Source organism: Triticum dicoccoides, chromosome 2B (assembly GCF_002162155.2).
Source record: "Triticum dicoccoides isolate Atlit2015 ecotype Zavitan chromosome 2B, WEW_v2.0, whole genome shotgun sequence".
NCBI lineage: Eukaryota > Viridiplantae > Streptophyta > Magnoliopsida > Poales > Poaceae > Triticum > Triticum dicoccoides.
The window spans coordinates 636,354,321-636,367,719 of record NC_041383.1 but is presented as its reverse complement, the minus strand read 5'-3'; the positions used below and the strand labels follow the sequence as shown (position 1 = coordinate 636,367,719).

The 13,399-nt window shown below is 51.9% G+C and overlaps 1 protein-coding gene across 3 annotated transcripts; it reads right to left on the bottom strand.

Annotated features, from left to right (window-relative positions):
- Nucleotides 1-2,006: 2,006 nt before the first annotated feature.
- Nucleotides 2,007-11,676, bottom strand: LOC119365302 (cysteine and histidine-rich domain-containing protein RAR1-like). Of its 3 annotated transcripts, none has more exons than XM_037630921.1 (6): nucleotides 11,382-11,676; nucleotides 4,052-4,054; nucleotides 3,892-3,974; nucleotides 2,791-2,954; nucleotides 2,577-2,668; nucleotides 2,007-2,367 (listed from the first exon to the last, which is right to left on the bottom strand). In XM_037630921.1, the coding sequence occupies exons 1-6, from the start codon at nucleotides 11,508-11,510 to the stop codon at nucleotides 2,275-2,277; spliced, it is 564 nt and encodes a 187-aa protein (XP_037486818.1). In that variant the 5' UTR covers nucleotides 11,511-11,676; the 3' UTR covers nucleotides 2,007-2,274. The 3 variants fall into 3 exon arrangements, with proteins under 3 accessions (XP_037486818.1, XP_037486816.1, XP_037486817.1); XM_037630919.1 differs by having other exon boundaries at nucleotides 2,445-2,668; nucleotides 11,382-11,673; XM_037630920.1 differs by lacking the exon at nucleotides 4,052-4,054 and having other exon boundaries at nucleotides 2,445-2,668; nucleotides 11,382-11,675.
- Nucleotides 11,677-13,399: the final 1,723 nt, after the last annotated feature.

The window sequence follows — 13,399 nt, the reverse complement described above, 5'->3', positions numbered from 1 at the left end:
AGAGATTCGGCAACCGTCTCCTTGTATGCAACCCAACGTTGCTCGGAGTTCACACGCATTGTCTTCCAATGGATGTGCATTCCTAAACCAATATTATGCCTTCCCTCGAACTCAACAACGTCACTTGGGTCCATCCAATTCAAATCTTTCCTCACTTGTTTCAAAAGCTCCGCATAGCTAGGACTACTCTCAAACACCATGTCAAGCTCATCCGGGTCCGTCTCAACATTGCCTTTCAAAAAGGCCTCTTTATCCACATGATGAACATAAACACATGTTCTCCCCATCCCTACAATAATCAAAAACACACATATATCAAGTAAATACTTAAGAAAAATATTTGCACACATATGCCCTAACATATATATGAATTAATAACCCTAACCCCCACATAACAATAACCACAACCCTAACATCAACATAACCCTAACACCAACATCAAACACACATAACCCTAACCCTAGCATACTATGGAAGCCTAAACAACCCAAATTAGCAAAGAAATATAACATCATTCAACACAAATTTCCAAATCCTATCAAAATCTAGGGTTTCCCCAAACTAGTAAGATTTGAGCAAATGTGACAATTCCTATGGATGAAAACGAGGGGATCGAAGGAGATTACCTTAAGGGAGGGGTTGGCTTCGAAATCCACGGTCAAATACTCCGGATTTGCAAGATTTGAGAAGGATTTGAGAGGGGGGAGAGGGGAAGAGAGGAGGGCCGCAAGTCTAAGGGTTTGGGTCGGGTGGGGTGTGTGGGGTGGGGGTGGGAGGGGAGAGAGGGTGGGGCCAGCCCAAGTGGAACACAGACTGTGCAGCGCCCAAGAGCTAGGCGCTGCACATTACAGGTGTGTGACGCATAGCTCTTAGGCGCTGCACAGGTGCGTGTGGGGCCGCAACTGGACCAGGGCTGCCACGCTGGCAGGATGTGCGACGCCTAAGGGAAGGGCGCTGCACAGTAGGGTGCGGCGTCCGACTGTCGGGCGCCACACCAAAGGGTTAGCAGAGTGAAATTTTTTCGTGACCAGGTCAGTTTGTGATTTGATTTCTGCCTGAGGTCAGATATGTGATTTCCGTCACAAAATGCGCGCGCGCGTGACATGCATCGTCTGATCGCGGTGACACTTTGCACAAATGTACATGTACCAGGTGTGGTCGTGGCGGTGGAATGCATCGGCGTCGACGGCGGCGGCGCGGGCCCGCGCGTTGCGGCACGGACGGACGGCGGCGGCAACTTCAGCGTGGCCGTGCCGGAGTCGGTCCCGGCCTCGCGGTGCGCCGCGAGGGTCCTCGGCGGCGCGGAGCAGCTCTGCGCGCCGCGGAGGCTCACGGTCGCGCGTGTCGTCGTTGCCGGGCGGCCTGGCTCGTACATGCTGGGATCCCGCCTCGCCGTCTTCACAAGGTGTGGAGGAGTCGTCGCGACGATGTCCGCCGGTGGCGGCGGCGGCCAGACGTCACCCCCGAGGCTTGCTCCACGGTTGCCCTCGCCCAGCCTGCCGCCGCTCCTTGGACGCGCCAGCCCGCCCTACGGCCTGGGCATCCCTCTCATCTACGTCATCCCTTTCATCCCAATCATTGGCATCCCCTGAATGAACGCAGCCGTACTTTGTTGTTTTCTCTCGGCCAACTCAGTGAGGTCACGTTATGCATGTGTGAACAACGACCAATAATGTGAGAGTATTTGTTCCATAATACGTACCGTGTACGTTATCCCATTCTCTTCCGCTGATTGAGTGCTTTGAATACCAATGAATACCCAAATCTTCTTCTCGTTCTTAAATTCCGCTTCCAAATGCGGACGAGCAATACAACAGACTGGGAACTAGCATGGTGCAAGCTCCGCCGCCACCCAAAATCAAGAAGCAACAAATATACAGCACAACTGCTTCGAGCAGCAGCACATTTAACTCCGAAATTGCATAGTTCAGTTACTAGATTGAGCGTCCACATATGGTTTCAAGTACCAATTCCAGATTATACTTAGTACGTATGAAACATTTAAGTTCACTCAAGCAGCAGCACATTTAACTTCAAAAGGGCATAGTTAAATTACTAAATTGAGTGTGCACATATGGTTTCAAGTTCCGATTCCAGATTACATGAAACATGACATGAGATTTCGAGGTAATTACTCATCCAAGCAGCCTATTCTTGAATATCAGGTCACACTTCCAAGCATACTTCTCCAGAAATTGCGGCAAGATGCCAACCTTATGCACCAGGAGATAATACAACAAATATAACTCTTAATGCAAGAGTCATGGTGTGAACTCACACGGCATCAGCATTGTGCCACCCCTTTGTGCATGGAGGTATCTCCATAAATTCGTCAAACTCCTTGACATGGACATCGCAACACTTCCACTGCAAGAGAAAAACACATGAGGTAAGAATCAGGGTGAATATACATGAACACGAATTTAACGAGAGAAAATACATGCCCCTCTATTCCTGTCATGGAAAACCGCAGGGCCTGGATGGTATTCGCATGCAGCATCATGGTTATCCTTCTCCTTGTAGGTTTTACCACATCCTTTATTCTTACAAACCCTAGGCTCGTTTATATTAACAACCTTTTTCTTGGGCTGTGGAACCGAGCATTTCTCGACAGGTTCCGTATTTGTACCATTTACAGCAACTGGTTTTTGTGCCTTGGGCTGTGATCCTAAAAATACATTGATGAATGGTTCATAAACTAAATTTTTCAACAAAAGAAAAAAAATCAACCAATTTTTTGACGTTATGCATAGTCACATTGAAGTGAAGAGTTCAAAGACACAAACTCACCATGGTCGGAGCAAAAGAAACCCTGACGGCACCTGGAGCAGGCCTCGGTTTCCACACCCTGCTTAGAAGACTGGACTGGAGCTAACTTTGGTGGGGTTGCCTTTGAGTTAAGAGAAACAGCTTTTGTGACTGGTTTCTCAGTTGTATGCTTCCCTGTGGCACATCTACACCACGGTAGAGAATGCGGTCAGTTATGTCTAGTTTCCCTAAATATAACAGGTCATGGGTGTTGGTATTTAAAGCAAGGACGGTCTGGTCTAGAATGAGAGAAGGCAATGGTTAAAGCTGGAACATTGATTACGTTATAAAAATAGTACTGTAAGAACCGAGACATAAGGCATCGTTTTCAGGTTTATTTGCCAGCAAATTGGAGCCATATCACTGGAGCTCCCTGAAAAGTGAAATAACTTTCTTTAGGCAATTCAAGGTGATTTAATAGAGGGTGGTGAAGTAGCCAAAGCACTAACATACAAATATCTTCTGTACATTATGCTGCGCTTAATCAGTAAAATGAACCAATAAGATAACTGAGAACCTGTTCAGTCTAAACTCTGAACTGCAAGTATATGTTTATTCGGCCATGTAGCGATGTAGCGCAATGATATTGACTGGGCCAAACAAGTTAAATTACAGTACTTAGCAAAGACCTATTATAACATGACATTAAGAAGGAAACTGCACTAGACTTCGAGTGAATCCAAATAAGTGCATACAGGGTTCTCCTTATCAGACAGTAGTAGCACCTTACAGAAACAAATAACGTGGATTTAAAAAGGTATGTTGACAAGTGACCCCCTACGTTCAATCAAGCTATAAATTAGACAAGTCTAAGTCCTAGGCAACAAATGAAGAAGGAAATGAGAATGGTTGATCATAGTGCTAATTCCTAGTCGGTGACCAAAGAAATCTCAAACACCCATCTGTTCCATCACAAATCAGCCATAGATGGTGCAAATCTAACTTTCTAATTGCAATGCATGGAGAGCTGGACTCGCTAATAATTTAGATTATTTGCAAACATAATTTGTATCTATGACACCATAACAAGACATACGTAACTATTCTGCCACTGGCTGTCATGGGAGGAGAGAGGATCCTTACCCAGGAATAGCTAAAAATAAGCTAAAATCATGGCTTCTTTGCTTGCAACAGCTCCACTCTTTCATGCCATCATGAAACATAGGCTGAAAATAATATATTAGAGAACCTATGGTTTTATCAAAAACAGAAATAATCCCACAAGGGCAGCAAACGAACTTACTCCCTGCAACAAAACAAAAAAGGGGGAGAGCTGTTAATAGCTAAAAATATGGAAATGGATGCTGTAAATTTGTAATTTTCTGAAACAGTGAAACACTTCACGAAAACAAAAGAAAAGCTAATTGATTCATAACTTATTTTTCCAATATTTAACTATTCAATCTCATATCTATAACTGATATCCTGAACGCGTCTTATTAGTGTACTTTTGAAAATGTTTAAGATCAATTACAGTAGTTCAACTGGTGAATATCACAATCGAACTTGGGATTGCCTACAGAGTAGTGCTTATTGTTGAGCAGTTCTCGTATTTTTTCAAAAGACAAAAACAGAATTATATGAAGATTCCTTGGTGCCAGTTACTTCTTGTGTTGGTATCAAGCATCTGCATCAGTGAAATAGGTGTTTAAATAGCTATTTTTCCTGGAGTAAATTTCGTACAACTACATGTTCAGTGTAGAAACTATCACGAAATTACGAATTTAAATAAACTTCACACGCAGATGTATGGATCCATTGTATAATACAACTAAAGATTTGACCAACTTCAAAAGGAGAATTACTTAAAGATTCCTTTGGCGCCAGTTACTTAATGCATTGGTATCAAACATTGCAGAATAACTAGAGTAACGGTGAAACAAGTGTTTAAAATTGCTATTTTCCTGCAGTAAATTTAGCAAAACTACATGTTCAAAATGTTAGACCTTTCAGCCTGAGCATTGATAGTTGTGGATGACACTAGGAGAGTTGGGACAATTTTTGTTAGACCTTTCAGCCTGAGCATTGATAGTTGTGGATGACACTAGGAGAGTTGGGACAATTTTCGTTGGTTTATTTCTCACACAATGCCATGCCAACCTGAGGGGTTGGGGATACATATTTATAGGCTGCTAGCCAGCCAAGGCATATGCTAAGATGCTGCTAAGATGCCAGTCTAAGATGCTAGTCTAAGATGCTAGTCTAAGATGCTAACTGACAGTCCTTGATGGTCAAGAACAGAACTCTATCCTAACAGCCAGTCCTTGATGGTCCAGGACTTTATCCTCCTAACTGCCACAAGGACCATGTGCTGCAGCCCCACAAGGACCCTAGTACACAGACTTATCCATCATTCTCCCCCTAAGTCTTGTACGTCGTCTTGTGGGAGAGTTGAATCATCCCAATCCTGGAGCAAAGTTCGAGGAACTTGACCCTCCCAAGGGGCTTGGTGAGCAGGTCTGCGAGCTGATCCTTGGTGTTGATGTAGCTCGCCTCGATGCTCCCTTCTTCCACACAGCTGCGGATGAAGTGATACCTCAGTCGGATGTGCTTGCTCCGTTCGTGGAACACGGGGTTCTTTGCCAGGGCCAGGGCGGACTTGCTGTCCACCAGGAGCTGCACCGTTCTGGTGTCTTGAACAAGAAGATCACCAAGCAGTCGAGCAAGCCAGAGCGCCTGAGTACAGGCGGTGGAGGCCGCTATGTACTCAGCCTCACAGCTGGACAGGGCCACCACCTGCTGCTTGACTGATTGCCAGCTCACGAGACACTTGCCGAGGAAGAGGAGGATCCCGCTCGTGCTCTTGCTGGTGTCGATGTCGCCGGCGTGGTCGCTGTCGCTGTACCCGACGAAGTGTGCCGCCCCAGGGCACCTAGGGTAATGGAGGCCGTGGTCGAGGGTCCCTGCTATGTAGCGGACGATCCTCTTCACTGCCTGCTGGTGTTCCGACGTTGGTCGCTCCATGAACCGACTGACATAGCCGACGGAGAATGCCAAGTCCGGCCGTGTGTGAGTGAGGTAGCGAAGGCTCCCCACAAGGCGTCGGTACTGCGTAGCATCCACTTCCTCCGTCGTGCTGTCGCGACTTAGTTTCAGCCTCTCCTCCATCGGAGTGAGAGCTGGATGGCAGTCGGTGAGCCCAGCTAGCTCAACGATGCGCTTGGCGTAGGCGGACTGTCGAAGCGCGATCCCGGAGTGGTCCTGGTGCACCTCAATCCCTAGATAGAAGGAGAGGAGCCCCAGGTCGCTCATCTGGAACGTGGCCTTCATGTCTTCCTTGAACGCCGCCACCTCTGCATCTTTGGTGCCGGTGATCACCAGGTCGTCAACGTAGACGCCCACCAGCAGGGCATTTCCTCCACTCCCCCGTCGGTAGACGGCAGCCTCATGCGGGCTCTGCTCGAAACCCATCTTCTTCAGCGTGGAGTCCAGCTTGGCGTTCCACGCCCTGGGTGCCTGCCGCAGGCCATAGAGAGCCTTGCGCAGGCGGAGCACCTTGCCCTCCTGGCCGGGAATCGTAAACCCCGGTGGCTGATGCACGTAGACTTCCTCCTTCAAGTCGCCATTGAGGAATGCCGACTTAACGTCCATGTGGTGGACACGCCAGCCCTCCTGGGCAGCCAGCGCAAGGAGAAGTCGCACGGACTCCATCCGTGCCACGGGAGCGAAAGCGTCGTCGAAGTCGACTCCTTCCTGCTGCAAGAAGCCTCGGGCCACCAAACGAGCCTTGTGCTTGATGATGGCGCCGGCTCCATCCCTCTTCAGCTTGAACACCCACTTAAGGGTGATTGCGCGGTGACCTCGAGGGAGATCAGCAAGCTCCCAGGTGCGGTTTTGCTCGACCGCATCCATCTCCAACTTCATCGCGGCGCACCATGCCGCGTCTCTCTCGGCCTCTGCAAAGGACCGTGGTTCGCCGTCTTCACACACGAGTTGTAGCTGCGCCTCCAGGTCACGTGGCACCAGTCCTGGCACCGGCTGGTCGCCGAGCACATTATCCATCGTACGGTACCGCAGCGGTTCGCCTCCATACCATGCGTCGACCCGCTCCTCGTCGTGAGTGAGCGGGGAAGCGAACTTCATCGGGTTGTGCTCTGCGTGAGCTGGTGCTGATGAAGACGAGCCCGGAGTGGCGACCGCCGGGGCTGGAGTATGCGGCGTCGCTGGTTGTGGTGTCGTCGGTGTAGCAGGCGCCGGAGTCGATGTAGTTTTGGGGGCCGGGGTAGACGTGCCCGGTGAAGAGGAGCTGCTTGCTCCCCCAGCTTCCTTGAAGTGAGCGTACTCGACAATGAAGTCGTCATACGTCGGCGTCGAGCCGTCGTCCACCGCCTTGTCCCATTGCCACCCTCGCCCTTCGTTGAACACAACGTCTCGCGTTGTGCGCACACGTTGTGTCTTTGGGTCGAGGATGCGGTAGGCCTTTGAGCCCTCCGCGTAGCCGATGAAGACTCCCGGAGTGCTCCTGTCGTCGAGCTTGCCGATGTGGCCGAGCTCCTTGGCGAACGCAAGGCAGCCAAAGACCCGCAAATGAGAGACCGCCGGCTTCCGCCCATGCCAGGCCTCGTACGGAGTTCTGCCGTCGAGTGCCTTAGTAGGAGAGCGGTTGAGGATGTAGACGGCCGTTAGCACCGCCTCTCCCCAGAAGACAGCCGGCATCCCTCTCTGCTTGAGGAGAGCCCGAGCCATCCCCACAACCGTCTGGTTGCGCCGCTCGACGACGCCGTTTTGCTGCGGGCTGTACGGCGCGGAGTAGTGGCGCTGGATGCCCTCATCGGCGCAGTACGACGCGAATTCAGCCGCCGTGAACTCACCGCCGTTGTCAGTGCGCAACACGCGCAATTTGCGGCCGCTCTCCGCCTCCACACCAACCTGCGCGCGCCTGATGGCGTCCACCGCTTCTCCCTTACTGCCGAGGATCATCACCCACATGTAGCGGGAGAGATCGTCGACGAGCAGCAGGAAGTAGCGTCGACCTCCTGGTGTGGCTGGCGTCACCGGGCCGCACAGGTCTCCGTGCACGAGCTCCAGCTTCTCCTTAGCCCGAAAACTCGCCTGTTGGGGAAAGGGGAGTCGTCTCTGCTTTGTCAGTACGCAGATGTCGCAGAACTGCTCCACATGGTCGAGGCATGGCAGGCCTCGCACCATCTCCTTGGCACTTAGACGCTTCAGGGCCTCAAAGTGAAGGTGCCCAAAGCGCTCATGCCACTGCCACGCCTCGTCGTCTCGACGGACAGCGAGACAGACCGGTTGTGCCACCTGCACATCAAGGACGTAGAGTCGATTTTCACCTCTGGGCACCTTGGCGAGAAGGCGACGCTGGCGATCCCAGATGCGTAGGACCCCATGCTCAATCAGCACGCGTGAGCCGTTCTCATCCAGCTGTCCCAAGCTGATGATGGAATTCCTTAGCGCGAGGATGTAGTAGACACCGGTGAGCAGCCGGTGCTCTCCCATCTTGGTGGTGAAGATGACGGAGCCGACGCCCTTTATCTCCACAGCGGAGGCATCCCCGAACTTGACGGAGCCTCGCGCATCGGAGTCGAGCTCGGCGAAGAATTCCCTTCGACCGGTCATGTGGTGGGTGGCGCCGGTGTCGAGGCACCACCCCGTAGCCTTGTCCTTACCGGAGCCATCGCCGAGAAGAGCATGTGCTTTTGGCTCATCGAGGTGGATGAAAGCCTTTGCGACTGGAGTCGCCGAGGGTAGCTCAATGCTTGCATGCGCCATGAACAGAGCCGTCTCCTCCTCCTTCGCCTGTGCGACGTGAGCCTGGCCTTGTCGTGGTTGCCGACACTCATTGGCCCAATGGCCAAACCGGCCACAGTTGTGGCAACTGTTGTCTTGTGCCGGCCTGGGCTTGCCAGCGGCGCCGTCCTTGGCGCCTCCGCGGGCGTCACCTTCGGCACGTCCTTGTGCCCTGCCCGGGGGGCCTCTTCGCGCCTTACGCTGCTTGCCACGCTTGCGGCCGCCCGTCGAGGAGGAAGGCTCCCCCTTCTTCTTGTCACCAAGGCTGGGATCCCACTGCTCCCGAGTTAGGAGCAGCTTCCCGCCGGTGGTGACGGGCCCCGAGGGGGGCTGTGGCTCGTCGGTGTCGACGACCTTGAGTCGACCTATCGCCTCCTCGATCATCATCGTGGAGAGGTCCAGCAACGACTCGATCGAGCGAGCCATCTGCTTGTACTTCTCGGGAATGCACCGAAAAAGCTTCTCGACAGCTCTCTCCTCGGTGTAGGTGGCATCGCCAAACTTCACCATCTTCTGCAGCAGAGTGTTGAGACGGAGAGCAAAGTCATCAACGTCCTCACCTGGCTTGAAGCCCAGGTTCTCCCACTCCTTACGAAGTGCCTGCAGGGTGGACTTGCGAGCACGGTCGCTGCCGATGCGTGCTGCGGCGATGGCGTCCCAAGCCTCCTTGGCAGTCCGCTTGTTGGAAAGCGAGAACTGCATCTCGGGCGGGACTGCGGCGATGAGGGCGTCCAGCGCCCGTCGATCCTCTAGGTGGTCGACGTTGCTGTCCTGGACTGCCTCCCACATGCGCCGCACCTGGAGCCTGACCTTCATGATCCCGGCCCACTCGACGTAGTTGGTTTTAGTGAGGGTAGGCCACCCAACACTGGAACCAACATCCCTAACCACAGTCCGGACCTCGTAGAGGCCGCGGTCCTGGTCGTTGCAGCCGCCGTCGCGGTGCGCGCCTCCACCTGGAGCGCGGGCGTGCTCGGCTGCCCACTGCGCCGTCCGCTCCTGCGCCACTTTGGCGCGATCTGCGTCGGCGCCGTCGTCCGCAGGCGCGGAGCTGCTGGAGCTGCCGGGGCTGCCGCGGAGTGCCTTGGCATCCGCCGTAGCCTCACGGGCTGCTTCTGCTGCTGCTGCTGCTTCTACCTCCGCCCTGGCTGCTTCTACCTCCGCTCTGGCTGCTGCCAGCTCCGCTGCAGCCAGCCTCGACACTCTTGCCGCCGCAGCAGCCGCTGCTACAGCCGCTCGCTCACGCTCCTCTGCCACGGCGCGCTCGGCCTCTTGCCGGCGCCGCATGCTCGAGGTAGCCGTGTGCTGAGAACGACCTGCAGACATGGCTCGCTGCAGGGGGGCTGTTGCGTGAAGAGGAGGCTGATGAAGACGAGCTGCTGCTCGACAGTCCGGAGGGAGGAAGGTAACCAGAGGCAGACGGAGCAGCTGCTGCTACCGACTTGGGCTGCTCACAGGAAATGCTCAGGGTGCAGGTTAACCTGGCTCTGATACCACTTGTTAGACCTTTCAGCCTGAGCATTGATAGTTGTGGATGACACTAGGAGAGTTGGGACAATTTTTGTTAGACCTTTCAGCCTGAGCATTGATAGTTGTGGATGACACTAGGAGAGTTGGGACAATTTTCGTTGGTTTATTTCTCACACAATGCCATGCCAACCTGAGGGGTTGGGGATACATATTTATAGGCTGCTAGCCAGCCAAGGCATATGCTAAGATGCTGCTAAGATGCCAGTCTAAGATGCTAGTCTAAGATGCTAGTCTAAGATGCTAACTGACAGTCCTTGATGGTCAAGAACAGAACTCTATCCTAACAGCCAGTCCTTGATGGTCCAGGACTTTATCCTCCTAACTGCCACAAGGACCATGTGCTGCAGCCCCACAAGGACCCTAGTACACAGACTTATCCATCACAAAATTACGTATTTAAAGAAACTTCACACACAGATTTATGGACCAATTGTAAAATAAAGCTAAAGATTTGACCAACTTCAAAGAACTGCAGATTTAGAGACCAATTTGGCAATTACACCACAAAACTACATGATGTTTGCTCGAATCTGTAGTTGTATATTTGATCTTCAAACTGTAGCTTAGTGACAGATCGTATATTAAACTTATAGCTTTCTGGAATTCACTCTTTCCTAGCAAATTGCTTTGTAGAGCATAAATGCAAGATCACACTTCAATCATAACATCAAACCAAGCAAAGGTCCCTTCACCCCTTTCCATTTTTGTTTTGTTTAGGGTGCCAAGTTTTTATGTCCTAAAAGGCTAAAATAAATGAGCACGTGACCGAACTCTAAACAAACATAATATAACATGGTCGTCACACATATTGCGCACAAGGCCTCATCAACAGGGAACTTCCAGGTCTGTCTACAACCCACAAAACAATGTTCCCCAAAAGTGCGCCTGCATTTATTTGTAGCCTATTTCGTCAATGCAATCAACCACCGCTTCTCACTGACTGAATAATGCGATTAGCGGGAACATGCTGCCAATTTACCGCCATATCGATTGAATCAATGTTGATGCCAACAACATAATAAGAGTGCATGCTTAGTTGACTGTCTCCAAGATTTGGGTAGATTACACTTTCTACGACAGAGCAGCTATCCCAATTCGCGCTTTCCGTGGTCGTAGAGGATCTAAACCCTCGACTCCCAAACTACACCCAGATCCTTAGCATATGAGTCTAACCAAAGCGAGATCCGAGAAGCGAGCTTAGGGGCTACAAGGAAGACATGCACCTCCATGATCTACAGGGGGTCGAGGGAGCGAAACGATGCGATTTTTTCGAGTGGGGGGAGGGGGAGTGAGCTTACGGAGGGGTGGTAGTGGCAGGAGCCGTCGGGGTTGTCGTCGTCGGTGAACATGGCGTCGCAGCCTATTCGCTGGCACCGCATGGGCGCGGGCGCGGGCGCGGCGGCGCTCTTCTCCGTCTCCGCCGACATCGCGATGCGTTTCTCTCTCGCTCTCCCCCTCTCCCGAGATTTCTTCCTTGTCCCCCTCTCGCTCTTGGGTCGACCCTGTTTCGGCGCACGGAACAAAGACGACGGGGGCAGGCTGCAGCAGCCGGCAAGGTATCTCGAGTTTCTCGACTCTTCCGGACCGACCCGGAGACTAACCCCTGGCCGAAGGTGGCTTTGACCCGCAGAAAACCGCTCGCTAGTTGAAGAAATATAGGTATATTCGGAAATATTTTTTTAATTATATCAATTTTGATTTTTTTTTCATATTAATTTGGTTACCGACAAAAGAAAATACCTCCCGAACCCCTATACGTATATGATGGGAGGGACTTTTCTTTTAACATCAGTACAAACACAAACGCTCATGTACACGCGCATACACTCACCCCGATGAACGCACACACGCACACCCTATCCCTATGAGCATCTCCGAAAGGCTGAGCCGGCATATCATCTCGAGATTTACGAAGTCATCGTAGGCGCCTCGTCGTCGACGGGAACGTCTCCTCCTACTGAATGCGCATCGCCGGAAATTCTGAAATAAATCCAGGAATAAATGCGAGCACCAGGTGTTGGGCAACGTAGTAATTTCAAAATTTTCCTACGCACACGCAAGATCATGATGATGCATAGCAACAAGAGGGGAGAGTGTTGTCCACGTACCTTCGTAGACCGAAAGCGGAAGCGTTAGCACAACGCGGTTGATGTAGTTGTGCGTCTTCACGATCCGACCGATCAAATACCGAACGTGCGGCACCTCCGAGTTCAGCACACGTTCAGCTCGATGACGTCCCACGAACTCCGATCCAGCTGAGCTTTGCGGGAGAGTTTCATCAGCACGACGGCGTGATGACGGTGTTGATGATGCTACCGACGCAGGGCTTCGCCTAAGCACCGCTATGATATTACCGAGGTGGAATATGGTGAAGGGGGGCACCGCACACGGCTAAGAGATTAATTGTTGTATCTAGAGGTGCCCCCGCTGCCCCCGTATATAAAGGATCAAGGGGGAGGGGGCGGCCGGCCAGGAGGAGGGCGCGCCAGGGAGGATTCCTACTCCTACCTGGAGTAGGACTCCCTCTTTTCCTAGTTGGAGTAGGAGGGGGAAAGGAAGGGAGAGAGGAGAGAAAGGAAATGGGGGCACCCCCCCCCCTTGTCCAATTCGGACTAGAGGGGGAGGAGACGCGCGGCCTGCCCTGGCCACCCCTCCTCTTCTCCACTAGGGCCCATAAAGCCCACTAAATCCCCCGGGGGGTTCCGGTAACCCCCCGGTACTCCGGTGTATGTCTGAAACCTCCCGAAACACTTCCGGTGTCCGAACATAGTCATCCAATATATCGATCTTTACGTCTCGACCATTTCGAGACCCCTCTTCATGTCTGAGATCATATTCGGGACTCCGAACTACCTTCGGTACATCAAAACACAAAAACTCAAAATACCGATCGTCACCGAACTTTAAGCGTGCGGACCCTACGGGTTCGAGAACTATGTAGACATGACCGAGACACGTCTCCGGTCAATAACCAATAGCGGAACCTGGATGCTCATATTGGCTCCTACATATTCTACAAAGATCTTTATCGGTCAAACCGCATAACAACATACGTTGTTCCCTTTGTCATCGGTATGTTACTTGCCCGAGATTCGATCGTCGGTATCTCAATACCTAGTTCAATCTCGTTACCGGCAAGTCTCTTTACTCGTTACGTAATGCATTATCCCTCAACTAAATCATTAGCTACATTGCTTCCAAGGCTTATAGTGATGTGCATTACCGAGAGGGCCCAGAGATACCTCTCTGACGGAGTGACAAATCCTAATCTCGAAATATGCCAACTCAACATGTACCTTCGGAGACACCTGTAGAG

Excerpts from the sequence above, each read along its gene's own strand:
- LOC119365302 (XM_037630919.1), bottom strand. The coding sequence starts at position 11,510 with ATGTCGGCGGAGACGGAGAAGAGCGCCGCCGCGCCCGCGCCCGCGCCC. Across the intron at positions 2,955-3,891 it reads TTATTTTTAGCTATTCCTGG|ATGTGCCACAGGGAAGCATA; the intron begins GTAAGGATCCTC and ends ACCGTGGTGTAG. Across the intron at positions 2,669-2,790 it reads TTTCTTTTGCTCCGACCATG|GATCACAGCCCAAGGCACAA; the intron begins GTGAGTTTGTGT and ends ATGTATTTTTAG.